The 22,371-nt window shown below is 40.3% G+C and overlaps 1 protein-coding gene across 4 annotated transcripts in view; it reads right to left on the reverse strand.

Annotated features, from left to right (window-relative positions):
• Positions 1-3,687: 3,687 nt before the first annotated feature.
• The window catches only part of cita (citron rho-interacting serine/threonine kinase a), a 55,629-nt gene continuing 36,945 nt past the window's right edge, over positions 3,688-22,371 (reverse strand). For 2 of the 4 annotated variants that reach the window (XM_037776775.1, XM_037776767.1), the window contains exons 29-48: positions 19,776-19,916; positions 19,441-19,548; positions 19,146-19,338; positions 17,677-17,838; positions 16,199-16,336; positions 14,673-14,853; positions 14,484-14,575; positions 14,243-14,347; positions 13,851-14,020; positions 11,438-11,518; positions 10,700-10,835; positions 9,725-9,864; positions 9,469-9,561; positions 9,232-9,340; positions 8,957-9,085; positions 8,653-8,733; positions 8,480-8,558; positions 8,060-8,242; positions 5,135-5,522; positions 3,688-4,715 (exon numbers count right to left, since the gene is read on the reverse strand). In XM_037776775.1, coding sequence (XP_037632703.1) covers positions 4,692-4,715; positions 5,135-5,522; positions 8,060-8,242; positions 8,480-8,558; positions 8,653-8,733; positions 8,957-9,085; positions 9,232-9,340; positions 9,469-9,561; positions 9,725-9,864; positions 10,700-10,835; positions 11,438-11,518; positions 13,851-14,020; positions 14,243-14,347; positions 14,484-14,575; positions 14,673-14,853; positions 16,199-16,336; positions 17,677-17,838; positions 19,146-19,338; positions 19,441-19,548; positions 19,776-19,916 — 2,733 coding nt within the window. In that variant the 3' untranslated portion in view covers positions 3,688-4,691. Of the gene's footprint in view, positions 4,716-5,134; positions 5,523-8,059; positions 8,243-8,479; positions 8,559-8,652; positions 8,734-8,956; positions 9,086-9,231; positions 9,341-9,468; positions 9,562-9,724; positions 9,865-10,699; positions 10,836-11,437; positions 11,519-13,460; positions 13,506-13,850; positions 14,021-14,242; positions 14,348-14,483; positions 14,576-14,672; positions 14,854-16,198; positions 16,337-16,860; positions 16,885-17,676; positions 17,839-19,145; positions 19,339-19,440; positions 19,549-19,775; positions 19,917-22,371 lie in introns of all 4 variants that reach the window. The other 2 variants (XM_037776747.1, XM_037776757.1) reach the window with 2 other exon arrangements.

Raw genomic sequence — 22,371 nt, forward strand, 5'->3', positions numbered from 1 at the left:
ACAGGTATGTTTTGAACTAGTTCTTTAAAAGGTTAAATGTACTTGTACCATGCTTATACCACCACATGACACAGATAAAAATGGGAAAACAGTGATTCTTTAAATTCCTAAAAGGGAAAAAGAGATGAAATACAGGACACAGGCCAAAAGAAGGAGTTGCATCAAAGGATGTCTTGAATCTACTTTGCACACTTCACTGGCGTTAAAGAGCTTGTGAGACTAAGCTCAGTGTTGTCAACAGCAGTAGGTGCGACATACTCAAGTGAGTCACTGCTGACACTGAACGCGTTCTTACAATGTGCACCGTTAACACGTCCCTCAGTATCACTTTGCGGCTTCTCAGGTCAAGAAAAGTGACAGTGTGTGAAAATGAGCTGAATGGGCCGGGGTGAGGAGGTGATCTATATAAAGAGAGGCGCTGAAAGCCTCCCGTGCTCTCCGTCCACTCACTGTCAAATGAAACGCTGAATGTGATGAACTAACAGCAGATGTCACTGGTATCATCTCACACAGCATGGTGTGTACAAGGAGGTCAGAATTAGAAGAGTTATTGTTGCAGATGCTATTGTTGAAAACCTTCCCCCACCCCCTTCAGCCCGTCTCAGTTTCTGATTCGAGCTGCAGTTACCGTGACTGGAATGGCAGTCCATTGTCGCATTGGCTGAGCGCTGGGATCAGACACCTATAAATAGACTAACCTCTTATAACACAATGGACGTGGACAAATGGTCATTTCACAGGCAGACTTAAGTGTGAGTAGAAAGCACAAGGGAAAAGGGCTTCGAGTATGACTTCTCTCTGGAGTGAATTAGGAAGGAGTTCTGTGTCTGCAGTTTAAAATAACTAGAGCTGCAACGATTAATGGATTAGTTGTCAACTATTAAAGGACCCATATCATGCTCATTTTCAGGTTCAGACTTGTATTTTATGTTTCTACTACAACATGTTTTCATGCTGTAATGTTAAAAAAAACACTTTATTTTCCTCAAACTCTATGTTTGAATATACCTGTATTTATCCTCTGTCTGAAACGCTCCGTTTTAGCTAGGGCTGTCGCAATAACCGCAATATTGCTATACCACGCTATTGGCAAGCCAGCCGCAGGGGATGGTAAGCAACCGCCACAACCACTATGTTCACAGTTTTTTCATACAGCAGTGTGACGAAGCACTGAGCAACGCCCATTAGGCATTTTTTTTTCCTGGTCGCTGAGTGTAGAGTTCAACTTTGGTCGCAATAATAGGCAAATGTTTTACCCAGCCGTCCAATCAATTGACATCCTACATGTACACGTGCTGAATAACAACAACAATGGAGGAGAAATGAATACACATAGACCGGCGGGTCCGTCCTCTCTGCCTACGTGCTTCAGCGCTCCCTTCATACAGAACAAGTACTCTACTTTGTGCCGACACTTTTACTTCCGCGGATATTCTGTATCATAGCAACCAGATTGCAACCAAAGCGCCTCAGCTTAAGACAAGGCTGCACCTCATTGGCCTTCTGCATTGTGCGTTTAACGATAAACAAGTATTTAATTAGTTTGCCATCTTTGTCATTTAAAAAGCAACAATATACCTAATTATAGCCTAACAATAAAGCAGGCCAAAATTCTCTGATTCTCTTAAATGTGAATATTTTCTGGTTTCTTTACTCCTCTATGACAGTAAACTGAATATCTTTTAGTTGTGGACAAAACAAGACATTTGAGGACGTCATCTTGTGCTTTGGGAAACACTGATTGACATTTTTCACCATTTCATAGACCAAACACTTAATCAATTAATCAATTAATCGAGGAAATAATAGACAGATAAATCAACAATTTAAATAATCGTTAGTTGCATCCCTAAAGGATATTACCTGCTCACAAGCATAACATAAGGAGGCAAAGTAGAAGTGAAAGACAATGGTTATAATATTTAATATTCTGTGACAAAATCTCTACAGGGAACGCTAATAAAACATTTGTTAGCAGACATCAATATCATATCCAGCGTTACGGCATTATGATTCAGGATCATGTGAATTTAAAATAATATAAATTAAAATAAAACAGGATGGGGAACCCTTTTGTATAGAGTCCCGTAGAGTCCAGTGGAAACTTGTGCAATCTGTAGCATTGGGTGCTTTTTGTTGAACATTTGTGATTAATGAATCGGCTCCATATTCTTCTTCTTCTTCTTCTTGGCTTAAATACATTCAGGAAGAGTTTTACGTCTAAAAAGAACCACAGAGGATCCAGAAAGGTGAAGAAACTTCTTCCTATTGAGCGCCCGACTGTTAACAGACACACCGGGCAAGTTAAAGTGTGGCATCTCATCTGTATATATTATAAAATCATTGGTAACACTTTAGAATAACCGTCATTTACAAATGGTACATTAACAGTTAATTAAAACTTAGTTCATTGTTATTTTACGGTTAACAAACCATGAAATTATAATTAATAATGCTTACTAATTACTGTATAAGTAATGCTATAATTTATGTTATTTTAACAGTTTATTGTTGCACACATTATAACATTTTATATACTATATTAAGTATTTGTTAATAATGTTTAATAATTGGTTTGTAAACCATCTATAAACATTATTTGGATGGATAATATAAAGATGCAACTGATGATTATAATACTGTTAAATGGTTAATAAATACTATGTAAAGCGTCTATACACATTATTTAGATAGTTAATACTTTGTCAACGGTTAATAATTACTTTCTGGTCCATCTTTCTATTATTACTAATAATTCGTTAACATTATTAATTATCATTTAATTGTTTGTTAACAGTAAAATAACTATTAACTAAGTGTAATTAACGGTAGGGCTGGGCAATATATCAATATTATATCGATATCGTGATATGAGACTAGATATCGTCTTAGATTTTAGATATCGTAATATCGTAAAATGGCAACAAGTGTTGTCGTTTCCCAGTTTTAAAGGCTACATTACAGTAAAGTGATGTAATTTTCTGAACTAATCAGACTTTTCTAGCTGCTAACTTTTGTCTTTTACACTTAGTCATTATATCCACATTACTGATGATAATTTATCAAACAATTAATTATCGATTTACCATTTATAAATGATGGTTATTGTAAAGTGTTACCATGAAATCAACTTGACAATGAAAGCCAAAATATATTTGGATGGATTTTAGTGTCTTTTAAGGTCGGACTGGCTCTTTAACTTGCCAAGAGTGCCTTAATAAAAGAGGAGAAGAAGAGATTTAATTATACTTCGATGAATTTACTGTGCAAATAGGTAATAGTTAAAAGAAAGGAGATGTTATTCACGTGCTTCGTTGTTAAATCGTGGAATAAAAATATAACCCAAATGAGGCAGAAGCAGAAGACAACACTCCGTTTCATTTCAGATATACATATCCATGCCATTTACGAATCAGGAAAGAAAACATATTATTTTCATCTTCACCTTGAACAATTTTGGGGTTATATATACAATATAAGGGACATTGTACAAAAAGAAATGCTCAAGTACTATGTTGTAAGCTTCAAACATGATCTTTTTTCCCCCCCTCCTGTCATTTAGTTCAGCACTGAGGTTTTGCCTTTTGACAGATGGAAGTGCATACACGAGTTGGATCCAGATACAATCACTCACTTGATAAAGGATGTTTGGACATATTAAAAGAATACTCATCGGACATTCAAGAGGACACGTAATCACTTTTTTCTTTAACAAAAATAGACATGGCTTATCCAGCCTTGGAATTCCTTCTCAATATATATAAAATTATGTCTTGTCTATTTACAGTCAGATAGCGTTCTGAAGAGATTAGAAAGTCCTGCTGGGGATTGTGGGTAGTGCAGTTTTTTTTTTTTAGAGTCGACCTATCCGAGGGCGGATAATCATGTGGTGTGTGGATCTACAGGGCAGGGAGGGCTCAGGTACTTATTGAGATTTGTTTGTGCTCCAGCCGAGTCCCGTCACCGCTAACCAACCTAAGTTTTTTGATTGTAATTAGCTGATAATGATTGTGTGTTGACGTGTCAGCGCAGCGCTGGAGCCAGAAATGCTATCAGATGTTCGGTACTCTCCTGCCCTGATCTGTGGCTACTGTGGACAGAGCTGGAAAGGAGACAAGTTGTTTTAATACTATTCAGAGTGAACCTCTGCCATTTTCACTAGTGACCGACTTTGTAAATATTCAGGCATTGACTTGAGAGATCAAGTTGCTACGGCTGTGCTTATCTATTCACTACTGTCTGGAGTTAACTAGCAAAACCCACGAGTCAGGTCTAAAGTTGAGAGCTCATATATCCCAGATTTTGTTTTTGAAGAAGAAATCTAATCGTGTTATTAATCCCTTCTCGGAGTATAGAGGGTGCATACTCAAATACATCGCAAAAAAACCTGCTCAAAAAGTTGTTAAATATGGCATTTTGTTGACCTTTATCGACTCGGGTCAGCTCATTGAGAAAAATAACCTGATTCTGTTTGACATCTATTTATTTCTCTCGTTCTCTTTCTCTGTTTCTGATGGCTACATGTGTTTTTCTCTGTGGGTTTGTCAGCTTAGATGTCAGGCAAAACTGATGTGTGGCAGTGTTTCATCATGAATTGGTGACACTCTCACTGGTTCTCACTGTTCCCTCCGTTGTTCCCTTTCCAAAGATGCATTTCTCTGTCCGTGCTGGGTGTGAGGCTTTGCTGTCTCTCAAACAGATGATTGGTCCCATACCTGTAGGATAATGCAAAAATATAAAGTCAGGTTAATACATACACATGCATGGACTCCCACTTAGATTGTTATAATAATTTGAAATATGTTAAATTAAAATCTGAACCAAAACATACAATCATATAAAATACCAAAAGTCTACAGCCACGCTAACGTGTCTTTGACTAACATGCTGATGTTAAAGGTACAGTGTGTAGGGTTTAGTGGCATCTAGTGGTGTGTTTGCAGATTGCAACCAACTGAGTACCCCTCCGCTCACTCTCTTTTCCACGACTGCATTGGTGTTAAAGTCCAGGTCGAATTTCAAGTCTTTTTTAATTTTGTCAAGTCTAAAGTCATCAAATTTGTTACTTGAGAACCAAGTCATGTCACTTGAGTCCAAACCTCTGGTAAAAAATCAACAGAAATGATTGACAAACCTTGTTAACAGGGTTTATGGGCGTGCGACCAGAGCCGGTATGAAGCCTTTGGCGCTCTTCGAATCGTCCGGGGGACCTTTCCCTACGAACGTCCATCATCCGGCCGGGAGAGCGATCCATTCGAGGGTCTGCCATGGCCCTGCCCGGGGAGCGTTCTAGCCGGGGGTCGGCCATGGCCCTGCCCGGAGACCCGGCGATTCGACTCTCCAGCATCCTGCCGGGAGACTTCTCTCTCTCCAGTGGACGGCTGGGGGACTTGTCCCGGCGAAACTCTGTGCGAGCCTCTCTGTAGCGGTGAGGTGTGCCGGGGTCTCCGTGAACTAGGGGGTTGGCTGCCAGCCTTTTAGAGATGTGCTCATTGTAGGAAGGAGGCCCGCGCTTGTTAGGGCTGTTAGGGAGGAATGGCGGCACAAAGACGGGTAGGGGGGGTGTTGGTCAAAGGTATTTTGTTTCTCGGGTCATGGGCTTCGCTTGGCACAGGTTGCTCCACAGATGTGGTGAGGATGGTGGACTCACAATCAAGCTCATTTGAAAAGCTGTAGCTCGTTGCTATTCATGGTTTGAAAAGACTGAACCCTTCTACATGATTTCATTTTCTAAATGGAAATAGAGTCACAGGCTGACAACAACAACTAGAGAGCAAAACCAGTTTTCTAAATCAGCACAGTGAGTAATAATAAAGGCTCAGCGAGATTTAAATTGTAATAGACCAGTGTCAGTCAGAAGTCAGCCTTTATTCAACAATTTTCTTTCTACATTTGGCAGGAGGCATTTTAAAAAGCAATTTCAATTTAAAAAGACATGTCTCAGGATTTGTTACAGATAAAAAATGAACTCCTCCTCCTGTAAAGAGCAAAATGAAAGTATTACGCTCCTGTTTCAAAACCAGATTAAACATAAAAGGCCACAATTTCACCACCACCACCTGTGGATGCCAACCTGTGCCCAGCAGTGCCAGCTAGTCCCATTGATCCTTCAACAACACCAGTGTGCATGGAATAAAGGAGTGCTCCTACTCTATAGTCTCTGCATAGCGAGGACCAAACCACACCAAAAAATAAATAATGAATGAATACTGTAGGTAAGATGCTCAAGTTAAAACTGAGAAATAATTAATTAAACAAATAAAACACACATCTTATCTTTTACTTTTAACAAAAGATTTATTTTCCATCTGCAGGATTTATTTATTGTTCCTCCAGAACTCATTGGTGGTCACCTGTTGTATTTCCCTTCAATAGACAAATGAAAGCACGACATAATTTATTCATCAATATGTAAATAACGCAGGTGTCAATCAAACCTTTATGGGATGTCCCTGATTGGCCAATTAAATACAGAGTGAATACAGAGTTATGGGGTTGCATCTTATTTTTGCATTCTGTTAATTTATTAATATATTTATTTTATATTAATGTGTATTTGAGTATTAAATGCATTTATTTGCCACATTAGATTGGTACTCCACGTACAGTACCATTATATAAACTACAAAGTCGAAGGTATTTCGATACTAGTGTTAATATAATAAAGTTTTGGTGCAAATACCCAAATTATATTTTTTTCTTTAACTCTGAGAACAAAAAAAAATAATCTTGAAGCATTTTTTTTTCTTAACAAAAAACCCCCCAAAGTTCTCAAATGTGAACTAAACAGTCACACAAGAACTTAAAATAAGATAATAAGATAATAAATAAGAACTAAAATAAACTAAAACTGTCAATGTATTGATTTAGGTACCTATTGGTCGTGTCCAGAAGGTAACCCACGAGTTGGGAAACTCTCGAGAGCTGGTTATGGTTAGGCATTGCCCTTGAATAGATAAGGTTAGGATACTGTAGGTCGTCGGGCAGCGAGTCTCCTGAGAGTTTTTGCAAGAATTTGCAGGTTACCTTCAAGACACGACCAATACATATCTAATAAAAAAAATAAGATTATCAATGTGACCACACATTTGATGTCAAATGTAAAACACTAAGTTCTACAGGCACATTTCGGTCAGTACAAAAACAATTATTGAGGGTCGATACCTCTGATCATGAGACCCAGTAACTAATAATTGTACTGCAGGCATCTTATTTAAAAAATGTGTTACAGCTCAAAATGTGTTGTGACTTTATAAAGACAGGAAAGAGAAAGATTGTTGTGGATAAAAAAAAAAACTGTCACCAAACTAATACCCCAAAACAGAGATTAGTGTAATTAGTTAATGAACAGACAGTTAAAGGGGAACTACGCCCATTTGCTAAATTCATACCTGTTATTCCTACGGTCTAAGACAGTCCAAAAATATTTGTAACATGAACAACTCTCTCCCAAATGATTTTATCAACTGCTCTATAGACAAAGATGTTATAGATAACGCTGGTGATGATCACATAAGGTTGGCACGGGTTACCATGGTTACACATCTCCAACCGGCCAGGAGGCCCCGAGGAAGTGACGACCTAAATTACAGCTCGGTGCGTCCAAAAAGATACATGCTGCTATTTATTCACACAGAAGTATGTTGAACGATTTTACACATATTGGGTATGTAGTGCATAGTATGCAAATTTGGACACAGCTTGAGAGCACCCAGGGGAATGTTCGGAGTATATGGGAACACTCTCTGTTTCACAACTGAGAGCACTACAACAGAATAAAACTCATTTGAGTATAAAAAAAGAAAACAAACATTATGTGACTCCATAAAATCAGTCTCCTGTTCATTGTCTATGGAGCAGCTCCAGACTTTATACCCTATGACATCTCAAGTTTGAGACTCTCTGGTTTCTGGCTTAGAGAGAGAGAGCAGCTCATGTTCACAAATATTGATTGAACTTTCCTAGGCCGTGGAAATAACATATTAGAACTGTTAATTTAGGTGGTGTTCCCCTTTAAGTGTGACCTGAAGCAGGTTTAATTAATAAATAGCGTCCTCACCTGCGTCCGGAGCCGTTTCGCTGCAGGTCATCTACGCCTTCATGGCTCTGGACCAGGTTGCCCTTGCAGCAAATGACCCGCAGTTTGTTCTGGTAGGAAGAGGCCAGGTAGATGGCTCCAGAGGAGATGGCTGGGCCAAGGTAGCGTGGGTTTGGGATATCCAGGTGTGCATATGAGTGGGGCCTGGAAAGAGATAAGAACATCAGACACTCAAGGTAGTGACTGAAATGGATGATTCTTGTCGAGGTGTTTACTGAGCCCTGGCAGTAATGGGGAAATTAACAATTCAGTCACTACAATATGCAATAACACTCAGTAAAGACCCACAAAATGATGATGATGATGCAACTGGGAGAAACTAATTAGGGTAAACCCTAACTGATGAACTGGTACTGACAACAGAGCAGAAGGCGATCTTACCCCAGAGCAGCGTGTCCCTGAATTTCAATAACGTCCAGAGAGTTGAAGTAGGTCACAAACAGGTAGGGTTCTCTATAGGCTGAAGAAACAAAACATCCACTTAAAATCACATCGCAAAACATACATTGACCATTAAAGGAAAAAAGACGAAGTTAAGTGAAATTCGGACTAACCAAACGAGAGAGGCAGACGGCTCCATTTGATATCTTCACTTCTACTCCTGCGACCATACGCATCCACAAACACACCAAACTCTGCAAGAAAAAAAAATCCAGGTATCACACAAAACTGCCTATTTGTAAATGTTAACATATCATAACATCATAAGAAAAAGAATCTCCTATTAGAATAAATGCAGATTGTCACACATAAACTTAAATTTTTGGCTCCATTACTTGTTTATGTGTTAACATGCTCGACTGCATACACAACTTGCTGTACATGTGTGCCAACACGGGCGGAAAATAAGTGTCTAACCATGGAAACAGAGCAGGTATTCGTCTTTCTGTGGAGCCGTGGTGACCTGGATGATGGAGATGGGGAAGCTGTGGGAGGACGCGGCGAAGACAGCCGAAGCTAGCGTCACGTCGTTTTGATCCAGGAACTCTGTAGAGAGAAATCAGTCCGCTCGTTCAGGTGTGAATGTTGAAATCTCAAAATGATAAAAATCCAAAATTGTTAGAACACCATCTGGTTGACAGAAAATATTATTTTCGCCTACCATGAATAAATCACAGCGGTGGGTGACCTACCTTCCAGCACATACTGCTTCATCTCAATCTCGTAGAACTTGTTGGTGCCGATAATGATACTGTAGCCAGTGAAGTGGATGCAGCTGCAGGGCTCTGATGTCTCAATCTCCTGCAAATATAAACACAAGTTCAACACCTTCTCAAACTCCCTCGAGCAAAACATCTACTTTGCTACAGAACACTGCCTTTCCTTCATGATATTATCATTTCCCTCTCCGTCTTCCGAGGCCCACTCACCTTTCTGATGCAGAACTTGTTCAGGCTTTCATTATGTCGCAGAATTGTAATCTTATTGGGCATAGCAGCGCAGATACAGGTCCCATTATCAATCTGTAAAGAAAGAGCAACACTGCAATCAGGGCGGCGGTAAATATCTGCAATCAGACAGCACACTGCTTTGCTATTGATGTTCAGCTCATTAACTCTGACTAAATAAGAGTCTAACTAGGAGGATTTTTTGCTCTGTGAAAGTGACAACAACAATGTAACCCACCTTTCCAGAGGAGAAGAGGTGGCATCCCTTCACTGTCTCAAAGATGAAGGGGTTGAGGTCGGGCTGAGCCGGGAGATGGGACTGCGACAAAGACTGTTTCACCTTCTTGATCTCCACCAGACACAAGGCCCTCTCCTCTCCTGGATAACACCACATGATCCGATATGTTACAGTACATTTACATGTAAGGATTATCTGACTTATTAGGGAGGCAGTAAAAACTTGATTTACCCTCTAGGTCCCATTTTATTTAGTTGTGTGTCTATAATCTACACTGCAGGTGTTTGTAATAAATGATCGGTTATATATTAAAGTAAACTAAAATGAAAATAAGCAGTAAAAAACATTGTTAGTAAGCTGGAACTAAATAAAAACTATAAACTTTAAGAAAATCTAAAACTAAACTGAAACTATATTGCTGATTAAAAACTATACAAATTAAACGAAAAAGAAAGGAAATTTATTTCAGTTTTTTAGTTTTAATATATCACAACCGAATAAAAGGAGACATGAATTTCCATCAACTCTCGTGACATTAAACCACAGAAATTGAACGGACCTTCCAGGAGATGAAGTTATGCTGCAATTGCTTCAATAAAGTAGCGCCAAGATTGAACATTAAACATAATAGCCACTCCTATACAGTTCTCCAACCATGCATTTTGTATGTATATGTAGCTTCATACTTCTGAGACATAAACTAAACTAAAACAAAATATATAAAAATAAAACTAAACATTTCTGAAAAACTGTAACTAAACTAAAGCTAGCACTCTGAAAACGAACTAAAATTAAACTAAAATGAAATAAAAAAGTCAAAAATAAAATAAAATAAAAACTACTTGAAAATTAAAAATTATTATAACCGTATAACATTTATTTAACTCTTTATTGCATAGTTAAATAAATGATCTGGTAATATAACGAGGATAATATATTGAGTATAATAGCCTCCATTTATTGTCATGTACTGACCAGTGATCATCAGCAGCTTATCGAGCTCCTTCAGGATCTGGATCTGGAAGACGGAGGTCAGCCCGGGGATGTGGGTCAAAGAGTTCTTTATGACGTTTAGAGCATACAAACCCTCCTCAGAGCCGACCAACACGATCTGAGGGAAAGGATGAGGTAGATCATGAGAGCTTAACAAGTGAAACATGCAGCAGAACTGTGTAGCAGTCAGAAAGACTGTCTAACTGGAAGGACACTGATTTTAAGTTACTCTGGATGAGAGTGTTAACTAAACGCCAATCACAGCAAAAACATAAGCTTCATTATGTTCCTGTTGACTCTTCAAATTTATTTTTTCATACTTATTTTAACATACTTTGGCTTTTATAGAGCATTTTGCCTAAACACTCAAATTAACTGCTTTGACTTAATCTGTCAAATCAGTGTATACTCAAAATGTGTTTATTGGCGGATCGCAAACCAACTTTAAAGGTGCATAACGCCACCTACTGTATTGGAGTGTGTATATGCTGCACTTGTTAAAGGAACAGTGTGTCGCACTTAAAGGAATTTATTGGCAGAGCAGAGGAGTTTTCAGTTGGTTGCAATCTGCATCCTCATCACTAGATGCCACTAAATCCTACACACTGTTCATTTAAGTCAATAAAAGCAATTTGGCTTCATTTCATTAACGAAATAATACATAATATAAATTCCCGGCCTGATATATATCGTGCATCCGTAGGTTTTTTGTCCTCGTACCTGGTCAGTGAGAGGCAGAGTGCAGTTGATGTCCAAACGGTCGTCACCCTCCAGCTTCAGCAGAGAATTGCCCAGAAGTTTCTACAAAGACAAGAAGCAGAAGAAGAAGAAGCAGAAGAAGAAGAAGAGAGAGAGACATGGAGCAGAGGGAGAGCGCAGGTTAGGCAGATCTTCTAAAAAATAAATTGCTTTAGAGCAAGAAAAGTTGACCCAGCAAGGATGACAGCCACAGAGCCCTCACCAACTCCAACACAGAGATTTGTGTTATCTGAATTAGCAAATCCATCATTTGCTATTAATTCATTAAATCACACGTAAACTGAGGATGTTTGCACCCACCAGTTAACTGACATATTTTCTCCAACGACAACACAAAATTTTTTTTAATTTGGGAGAGGTATTGTCAGATATTTACTACAATACCCGAGTTTCAATGCCAACATGATTCTATTTCAGTATTTTTCAAGGTATAACATTTATTTCATGTTTGGGCGAATACTATTTACCTAAATAGGTAAAATGTAAAAATAACTTTGACTAGAAGAAAAAACATTATCTAAATTATAATGACCAATCAAAGAGTCGGTAAACAACACTAGGAATTGACCAAACATTTGATGGAAACTTTTTACTACTTGGCAGTTTTTTACAAAATATAAAGGTTTTCTGGGTGGCCATAGAAATAACCACGTAGCAACAACAGCAGTCACGAAAAGTAGTTAAATTCATTAAAACACATGGTTGAAAACTGGCAGTACCTTTCTTTAATTATCATCAGCGTTCAAAGCTTAATGGATGCTGTTTACCTCAGGCTACACAGCATGGATGACCATTTTATGCTTGACAGCTAATTATGAGAAGTCACAAGTGCTGCAGTGTGAAATTGACTAATTGGGCTGAAAAAGGGTGGAACTTTATGCATACACTATTTGGCCAAAAGCAGACTCTAATATCCACATATTGTTGTGTACTTGTGTGTAGTCTTGGGGGGCTGTTTTTCTTGGTTTGGGCCCAACAATCCAAGTTAAGGGAAACATTAAACCTGCAGTAGGCAGAATATTTTTTGCATCATTGGGCAAAAATTCCATAATAACCTTTCAGCATATTGTAATTCAAGTGTTCTGAGAGAAAACTAAACTTCTGCACCTCGTGGCTCTGTTTTCAGGCTTTAAAAAGAGAGCCAATCACAGGTCATTTTAGAGAGAGCGTTCCTATTGGCTGTGCTCCAGCTTTCTCATTTTACAACTAAACTGTGCGCTACAAGATGATTCTGACAACATTTGAGGAGAGAAATAGGCATTACAGTAACAGAATATTGATTCGTATTTGATCAGCGCTGCCTAGTTTGACCGTTTGATCGGAGTTCACGAGTGATTGACAGCCGGCTCTCATAGACGGAAGCTGAATTTGATGTTCAGCAATCACATGCTGTATGGGTGTAATGTTCAGGTGGGTGTCCGTTTACTTTAGGCCATGTAGTGTATTGTGCCGTAAGGCAAAAAAAAAATGCATATTTGAACAGGTGACAATTAACAAGGCAGGGTTAACACTTTTTGGAAACGCTGACATACAGTTTAGAGAAAATGTAACATTATTTCCAAGGGTCGTTTATCACAGGGTGAAAGAGGGATGGGAAAGTTCTCCTGAAACAGCAATAAACACACACAACAGCAACAGCAGAAGCCTGCAGACTGAAGGAGTGTGTATATGTGTCTGTCATGTTTCAGTGAAGGGGGCTACTGCAGTGCATGGCTTTTGCAGAAGCATGCATGACATAGCATATGGCACCAAGCCAGAGATGCAGTGCCTATTCACATCCATGCACTATGTATGTTTATGAGTGTTTGGTATAATAATGTGTGAGTGTGTTTTTCACTTCTGTGGAACATATTCAGTAACTCAGCTCCGGGGCTGTGTTGACCTGCTCTGAACAGTGTTGCATATGCGTAGATGTGTGCAGCTACTGCATGCTCAGTCGGTCGGTCGACTGAAGCCCAAGCGTTCGTGCAGCTACTTACTGTACCTGAACCAGAGGGGATAGGTTCTTCTGTCTTTTAGAACCACCTGCCTATAATATGATCCACACAACCGAGTTGAATGGAGATACACACGCACAGTATAATCACATCAACAAAGACGAATGACAACAACACACAAATAGAAAGACGTGGATGTTGAGAACATGCAGAAAGAGAAAGAAAGGGGAAGGGAGAGAAAACGGAGTGAAGGCACTGGCTGATGTTTAATGGGGCCATTCAATATATTTGACCTAATTTTCACACCAAACAATACAGCCACCCGCGGATAAAGTTATTATTTGAAATGTGCATAATAAGTGTTTGTCTAGTATAAAGGAGAATCCAATCAGGCCTGACACAATCAGAAAACACACACAAACACACACACTACTTACAGCATCCGAATCCACTTTGTCTTTCGATCCGCGGCTACCAGCCACCACAGACTCCAGTACAGCCACCCAGCGCTGCTTATCAGGGAAGCTGGGAGCCATGAAGTAGATGGACTGGCCTGGCCAGCAGGTGGTGTGGGGATGTGACTCCAGCTTCAACACATACGGGATGTCTGCGTATGCACACACACACACAGAAAGACGGACTGGTTGGCTATCTGGCAAACAGCTTAATTTCACAGCTGAGCAGAACTGTCAACATTTTGTTGTATTTTGAGATTTAAAAGTATAGATTAGATACATGGATCCAATTTAAAATTTGGGGGAAAGGATGATACACTTCAAATTCTACAATAGGCTGAAGGCAGCAGGATTAGGTGGTATTGATCCAGTACCTGACTTGGCGGTGTTGATGAGCTCAGAGGCTCCAACAGCCCCATGAACGGTCACCTCTCCATCAGGCAGACAGAGCTCAAACTCCTCCTCAATCTTTATGTAGTCTAGAAGAAAAACAACACATGATTTTCTATTGGATACTGCTCTATTGATCTATAAGGTAATGATTACAAACTGTCTCATTAAGGAATGGGTCAGCGATGTTTTGTCAAGTTTAATATCTATCCTAAAAGTACTGACCTTCTCTGGGCTCAGTATCATAGATGGATACTTTGGTTCCATCAAGCACCACATATTTCCTCTCCCAGCCCTGCTGTCCACGCTTGCCATTTCTGCATGAGCAAACACACAAAACACACTACTGTCAAAGCTGTGAAAAAAAAAAACATACGGTCAGTATGGTAGTAAAGTACCGAGGTCTGAGGTTACCTCGGCTGCTTCATCCATCCCTCCAAGCGAACATGCCCACTGGCCTCTTTGACCTGCAGTGCAGGAGAGTTTGCCTTTTCTCGGCACAGAGCCTCTGAAAAGTGAGTGGCGTACTCGGCTGGCAGACCGCAGGTGGCCGGAAGACAAGGTGAGCATTTAGGGTGACACAGGGTGTGACACTCTGTAATACAACAAAGAGAGAGGGGTAATATGGGGTTAAAGTGCAGTCTTATCAAAAAATAAGGGAGTTCATATCAGAATGTTAAAGGGAAACTTGGGTATTTTTCAACACGGATCCTAACGCCGAATTCACACCAGAGCAGTGGTGAAGTGCAGCCTGCGGCGAGCTGCCATGCAATGTCTATGAAAAGCTGCTGCGGCTGCTCCCGAGCTCAGCGAGCTGTGGTCATTTGATTCAGCAGCAGCTTCAACAGATCCTGTGACAAGTTGACCTACAGTATGTTACAAAGAATTTCTTCCCGCCTGAAACACATGAATACCTCTCCCGGCCGCAGAAAAACGTAATTATTGTAGAGAGACGCACTTCGCCGCTGCCTGGTGTAAATTTGGCGTAATGGGGACAAGAAAAAAGTGGTCCAGTGTTGAGCGGGCTGCAATGTAATTCTTCAGTGCAATTAAGCAGGGTCAATGTACGTTTGTTTCAGAATCAGAATGATCTTTATTATTACAATGAAAGTCGCGTGGCTTCTCTCGAGTAGTTAAAGTATAACAAATAAAAAATAAAATAAAAAAAGCAGTACCAGAAAACAGCAGTGGTAGCAACGTTATGTTTGAAAAGTGACGCTAGTACAAGTACAATTTAAAAAGAGATAAATAAAGACATTAGTTAAGTTAAATTTACACATTTACAGGTTGAATGTAATGAATATTAATAAATATGAATATCATAATATGAATTATTCTGTATTAACATTGCCACTAACATTGGCTCTGATTGTTATTATAAGTGTCTGACAACATTATGGAAAGGACCCTACAGAGAAATAAAACATTTTTTTTTACCATTCACTCAAGGAGAAGTCTTCTGAAATCTCGCGATAGGTGACATGTTGCCAGAAGACAACGGTGGAAACGTGAGTGAGAGTTGGAGGGAGGAGTGCCGGTGTTGTCAGAGTTTGTTGTGTTGGAGCACAGAAAACGTAGCTTAGTGTTATCTAAAAGATTTTACGATGACATGGCTGAATATTTAGCTTTTTTCAGAGTTTGCTTTCAGTTTGTTTCCATAATGATTTCAGATACTTATAAAAACAATCAGATCCTGTCAGTGGCAAAAACAAGCATTTTAATTGGACGTACATTGATGGTATGTAATTGCACCGAAGGACTACATTCCAGCCTGTTTTGCAGCTGCAGGTTACAGCGTTCTCACTCAATACTGGACCAATTTTAAAAAGTGTTATCCCCTTTAGTCACTTAGACACAAAAACATGGGAAAATGGGGTAATTTGTCCTCTGAAATATCTTCACATTCAGTTTTTTTACCAGCTACAGTGCAGGATACAAACCTAGACAAGTGGCAGCCTGTCGTCCAAAATGCACAGTGTCCAGGCAGACGGCACACTTGGCAGCTCTCATGTTGAGGCCCACCGTGAAGCGATGAGGGATGTTGTGATGCATTCTCTCTTTCACGCGACGACCAAACTCTGCAATGCAAAAAGGGAAGAAGACGTTGGCGGGGATAGGAGTTACTGAGAGAGAAATATGACACCAGAATATTTTGTTTCAGGCTTAAAATCACTTCAGAAGTCAGCAACAAGTCCATGAGGTTCAGTTTTGTTTCAAGCAGCATGGGGCAATTTGAATAATGAATGAATTATTTCTAATTTAAGATATTAGGTATGTCAATGCTCAAGTATACTAATATAGTCAGTCAGAATCAGATTATGCATGCCAATGACCATGGGATGCATTAAAATGTTTCTGGGTGAAAAGCTGCCGATCCAACCATATGCTATCTAAATCATGACTCCAGGAATGATGCTTGGGGAAAAACATCACGTCAAACTTGACCTTTAAGAACAAAGTCTTCGATCAAGTTACAGTTAGCTTGACAACGGGACAATAAGACAGAATGATATGAGCTTGTAGGTGTTTAATGTGCAGTTTAACATGCATGGAGATGAGCTCATGCATGTGAGGGGACACACTGTGGTGACTGCTAACTTACTTTCAAAGGTGACCCTCCTCTTTTCTGTGAGGAGCAAGAGGAAAGAGACAGAAAGGAGAGAGCAGTCTAACAATATCTATGTGAACGCAAAGGACCACGGACAGGAAGGAACCTGAGTCACGAAGCAAGTTCAACTTAGCCAGGCTACTGTTATCCAAACATGTGTGTCTGATAAAATTCACATACAGGGCTATTTTATGGTAGTATAATTTCTGATGCTGTGGTATTTAGAGATGTTGTTGTTTTTCCATTTTTTAGGAGATGGGTTGTTCACACATTTTGATATGATCTACTGAACCTGCCACGCTGTTATGATATATGCAGCAACGGTTCAGTTTCCATGGTGATCATCCCCATAAAAAAGAGGTAATTTAGCTTTGTGATAGTGGGAAGCTTGGATCAAAACAACTGCTACCTGGCTAATCCACTATTCTTACTTTGTGAGACAGGCTAAAGCAGGGTTACAATGTCAGCTGGATAAATGCACAGTGAATAAAACCGAAAGTGTTTTTTTTACTTCAGTCCATGTCCCTGGTTTGGAGCAGGTTTAACATGCACTGAGTACAGTTATCCAACTTCATAATCCTGCTTTGTGAGACAGGCCATAGAAAGAACACACACATAAACACACCACATGTACAAACAAAATAAGGGAACATAGAGTCCATTTGTACTGATAGCATAAGGGTGAACACTCCTACGGGGGACACTGTACAGCTTCAGAACAGCAAATCCTTCAAGTTCGGGCTGATTGGCTGGGGGCAGCATTGAGTTTACCTGTGTGTTTGTTTATTAGTCTGTGTGTGTGTGGCTAACCTTCAGGTGTGGAGGTCTCCTTGCATCGGGTGGAGGGGTTGAGCAGGCTGCTGGGGTTGGGTTGATGTTCGGGGGATTTGACAATGGCTGACATGAGGATTTGATGTCGAGCCTGGGCCGGCGTGGAAGTACCCACATGTTCTTGGGCTTTGAAATGAGCCGCTGTGTTAACATAAACAAATAAAACAACCTTATATTAGATCATAAATAGCTATTAAAAGGGATAGTTTGGGTGTTTTGAAGTGTGGTTGTATGAAGGTACTTATCCATAGTCAGTGTTACCACACGGAACCAAAGCAATGTACTGCTGAAGACGAGGCCGGCAGCAAAACGTATTTTAGACACCTAAAAGAAAGGCTCAACTAAAAAAATCAATATCACTTTAAGTGTACGCTATATTTAGAATAGTTTCACTGCTTTACCTCGCCGTAAGACAGCCCTCTCCGACAAGAAACTGAAACCATTGTATCCATCTATGCTCTCGCTAAATCCACCACACGCCATTGAAAAAAACTGTTATTATACCTCGCAGAACACAGGAGTTGCTGGTCTACCGCTGCCTCGATCAGTTAGTTTGTTTGTGTTATTGTGTGACTTTGGTCAATCCAAACTAACCATTTAAAGCTCCAGAGTCACACAATGATACAAACAAAAACCAACAGATCGAGGCAGCAGTAAACTAGCAACTCGTGTTCTGCAATGTAAAATTACTGTTTTTTTTCCAATGGATCTGGTTGCTTGGGCGAGAGCATAGTTTACTGCTTCAATTCACTTTTGGAAACAGACTGTATAGCCGTCTCACGGCAAGGTAAACCGGTGAAAATATTCTAAATATAGTGTACACTTAAACTGATTTTTTTTAGGAGGGCCTTTCTTTTAAGTGTTTATAATACGTTTTGCTGCCGGCCCCGTCCACAACAGTATATCGCTTTGCTCTCGTGCAGTAACTCCTGTCTGTTTCTCCAAACTGGGGGCGTGCCGACCGTCATCTACTGTAGGTAATACACTGACTATGGATAAGTACTTACCACTTTAAAACACCCTAAATATCCCTTTAAGCTGGAAATGTCTGGCACCATTATCAAAAAACGAATAGATTCGGATATAAATCTCATAGGAGCTGGCAGATGTCGGTAATGGAGCAAGATGCTGCCATGGCAACTCTGTTAAAAGATGTCCGGGAACAGATAAGGGAGGAGGCACAATACAGGATTTCCTGAGCTGCTGTCATTTCTCATCTCCAATGACAAACCTAACTTTATGGTGGTATAAGTTTTCATGAAAAAACATGATTACTGGAGTTAAATCATCACCTCTCTGACTCTGTGTTAACAACAATTAAAGATTTAAAAAAGCCAAGGTCAAGCTACAGAGTATCATCTCATTCCTTGCTGCTGAGGGATGCCATAAGACATAAAGCCTGTCTGATATCTGGTGCAGTCACTGTGCTGCCCAACACTGGGACCTACCCTCTTCTCTCAGGGATCGTAGCTCTATCCTCATCTTCTGCAGAGCCTCTTCCAGATCAGCGCATCTTGAGCGCTCCTTTTCAAAAGCCATTTTCATGTCACCGTACTGCATGGGAACTGCTGGCTGGGCCTGTGGAGCCAGCGCCCCGTTAGTTGTGGTGCCTACATCCTCCCGCCGCCGCCCGAATATACCCTATTCAGAGAGGGAACGTGTTACTAATATTATGCAAAACATACATCATTTTAGATAGAGGCTACTTATCAATCTAATATGGCTTAAAATGTTTTCCCAGACCTTCTTTTTCTTGGTGGGCTGGTCCATTTTGGCCTGGAGGAAATCAATGAGTTTGGTCTGCTGGGAGATTGTCCCCTCCATCTTCACCTTCTCATGGGAGTATACAGCCTGCAGGAAGGAAAACAGATCATCAGAGAAGGAAATACCTTTGAAGACAACATTAAAAGAATTCCCTTTGAGAACACATGAATTAGGATTTCCTATATCCTCTCGATCCCCCTGAGATACCTCGTTACTTGCCAACATCCGTCACACTTCTAATATCTAACTAGGACTCTGTTTCTCCCTGGAGACCGCTGTATTTCATCAGATTGCAAAGGTATAGCATTGAGCACCTGTATATTCTCCAGCTGGTACTCCAGATCGGTCCTCTCAGTCTTGAGCATGTCGGTCTGGTCCAGGGCGTCCTGCAGGCCTTGGGTCAGACGGAATATGTGGCTCTTCTGGAGGTCCATCTGCTGCTGCAGCTTCCCTTGCTGTGGGGACACGCAGATATTTAAAGTAGGAAATCAGATTCAAAAGCAGACACATTTCAGAATTGTGGCAAATATAATTAACTCGGTTAAGAGGAGATGTGTCTCAAACAGATGTCCCAATCGGAAGACCATTTTTAGCCAACTGTTTAAAACCCTCTGAGGCCCACAGTTGCAAAATTGCAACATATATTCTAAACTGTCTATTAGTACCTACTCCTGACTGGATGTAGACAAACACTACATATCCCAACACCCTAGACTCTGAATTGTATCATAGCAATGTGGTGGGCAGGAGAATAGTAATACTGTAAGTTCCCCAGCTCTCTTTTGGACTAATTTAAACAATTTTCAACGAGTAAGCATTTGACCTGTAGTAGTTTTTCTTTCATTCTAAAGATGTATAGTGATAGAAAACTTTGATAAGCGTTCATAAGGTCCAAAGCATATCCTGCTTTATGGTCTATTTTACTCAAAATGGGACCATAATTTACTAAATGAACATCATGCTGTATTGAAGAAGACTTGAAACTAGCGACTGAGACCATAAACTCATGTTTACTGAGGTAATAAATTAAGTGAGAAGTAGGCTCATTTTCTCATAGACTTCTGTACAATCAGACTTCTTTTTGCAACCAGAGAAGTCGCCCCCTGCTGGCTATTAGAGAGAATGCAAGTTTAATGCACTTCCGCATGGACTTCACTTCTCAGAACCGGAGGTTGCCCACTGGTTTCAATAGGCGTCACTTATTCATACAAAAGGCCCCATCATTGAGTCATGAGTAAATTCATTCATTGTACCATCTATGGCAATATACAGTGTATACATACTCTATGTGTATATATAGGTTACACGGTTAACCCTATATATATATACTGGAAAAACAAAGTTCGGAAACTTGTGTTTGGTCGATTATTTCTCTGTTGTTACAATGCTAATTGGCATTGTATTTTACATCGTTGGAAAGCCTGTTTATTTACCTTCGCAATGATGTCCAACTTGTAAAGATCATGCATTTGTGGGATGAGCAGCACAGCTGATTATGTGGGTAGCGCCCAAGAAAAATTTGCCAAAATGCTCTGCCAATGGTAAACAGTGTATTCTCATAAGGCTACCAGGAAGCCTGCAATGACTGCCCTTCACCGTCAGGCCCGTTTGCGCTGGTGTCGACAACACAGACAATGGAACCTGAACATGTGGGGGAATGTCATGTTCAGTGATGAGTCCAGGTTCTGTCTGCGAAAGTTGGATGGCAGGGTCAAAGTATGGAGACGATGCGGAGAACGCTATGCTGACCGTTGCACCGATGGAGTAACAGCTTTTGGTGGGGGCAGTGTCATGGTGTGGGGCGGCATCTCCCTCACTGGCAAAACAAGGCTTGTCATCATTGAAGGCTATCTCAATGCAGTGAGATATCGGATGAGATTCTGCAGCCAGTGGCAATCCCATATCTCCACAATCTGGCACCTAACTTCATCCTCCAAGATGACAACGCTCGCCCCCACAGAGCCAGGGTTATCACAGACTACCTCCACAATGTGGGAGTAGAGAGAATGGAACGGCCTGCCAAGAGTCCACACCTCAACCCAATTCAACACTTGTGGGATCAGCTTGGGCGTGCTGTACGTGTTAGAGTGACCAACACAACCACGTTGGCTGACCTGCAACGAATCCTGGTTGAGGAATGGAACGCCATCCCACAGCAACATGTGACCAGGTTGGTGACCAGCATGAGGAGGAGGTGCCAGGCTGTTGTGGCTGCGTATGGATCTTCCACCGCTACTGAGGCTCCTGACGGTGTATTAAATGAATAAAGTGTAAAATAGCCAATATGTCTTGTTTGTTCCTTGTTACTGATAGAGAGTTCAATCATCCAATCCACCAAACAACTCAAAACAAGAGTCAACACCAACAGGAGAATACACTGTTTACCATTGGCAGAGCATTTTGGCAAATTTTTCTTGGGCGCTACCCACATAATCAGCTGTGCTGCTCATCCCACAAATGCATGATCCTTACAAGTTGGGCATCATTGCGAAGGTAAATAAACAGGCTTTCCAATGATGTAAAATACAATGCCAATTAGCATTGTAACAACAGAGAAATAATTGACCAAACACAAGTTTCCGAACTTTGTTTTTCCAGTTTATATATATATATACACTGTATAGGATTACACCTCTTCAACTGCTCGTTAACACAAACATCTAATCAGCCCATCGCATGGCAACAACTCAATGCATTAAGGCATGTAGACATGGTCGAGACGATCTGCTGAAGTTCAAAACAAGCATCACAGTGAGGAAAAAAAGGTGATTGAAGTGTCTTTGAACGTGGCACGGTTGTTGGTGCCAGATGGGCTGGTTTGAGTATTTCTACTGAGATTTTACCAGTCAAATTCATTTGCAATAAAATATTGTGCTGTTTCAAACAGATTCATGTCAATAAAATTAATTT

This window comes from Sebastes umbrosus, chromosome 1, assembly GCF_015220745.1.
Source record: "Sebastes umbrosus isolate fSebUmb1 chromosome 1, fSebUmb1.pri, whole genome shotgun sequence".
Lineage (NCBI taxonomy): Eukaryota > Metazoa > Chordata > Actinopteri > Perciformes > Sebastidae > Sebastes > Sebastes umbrosus.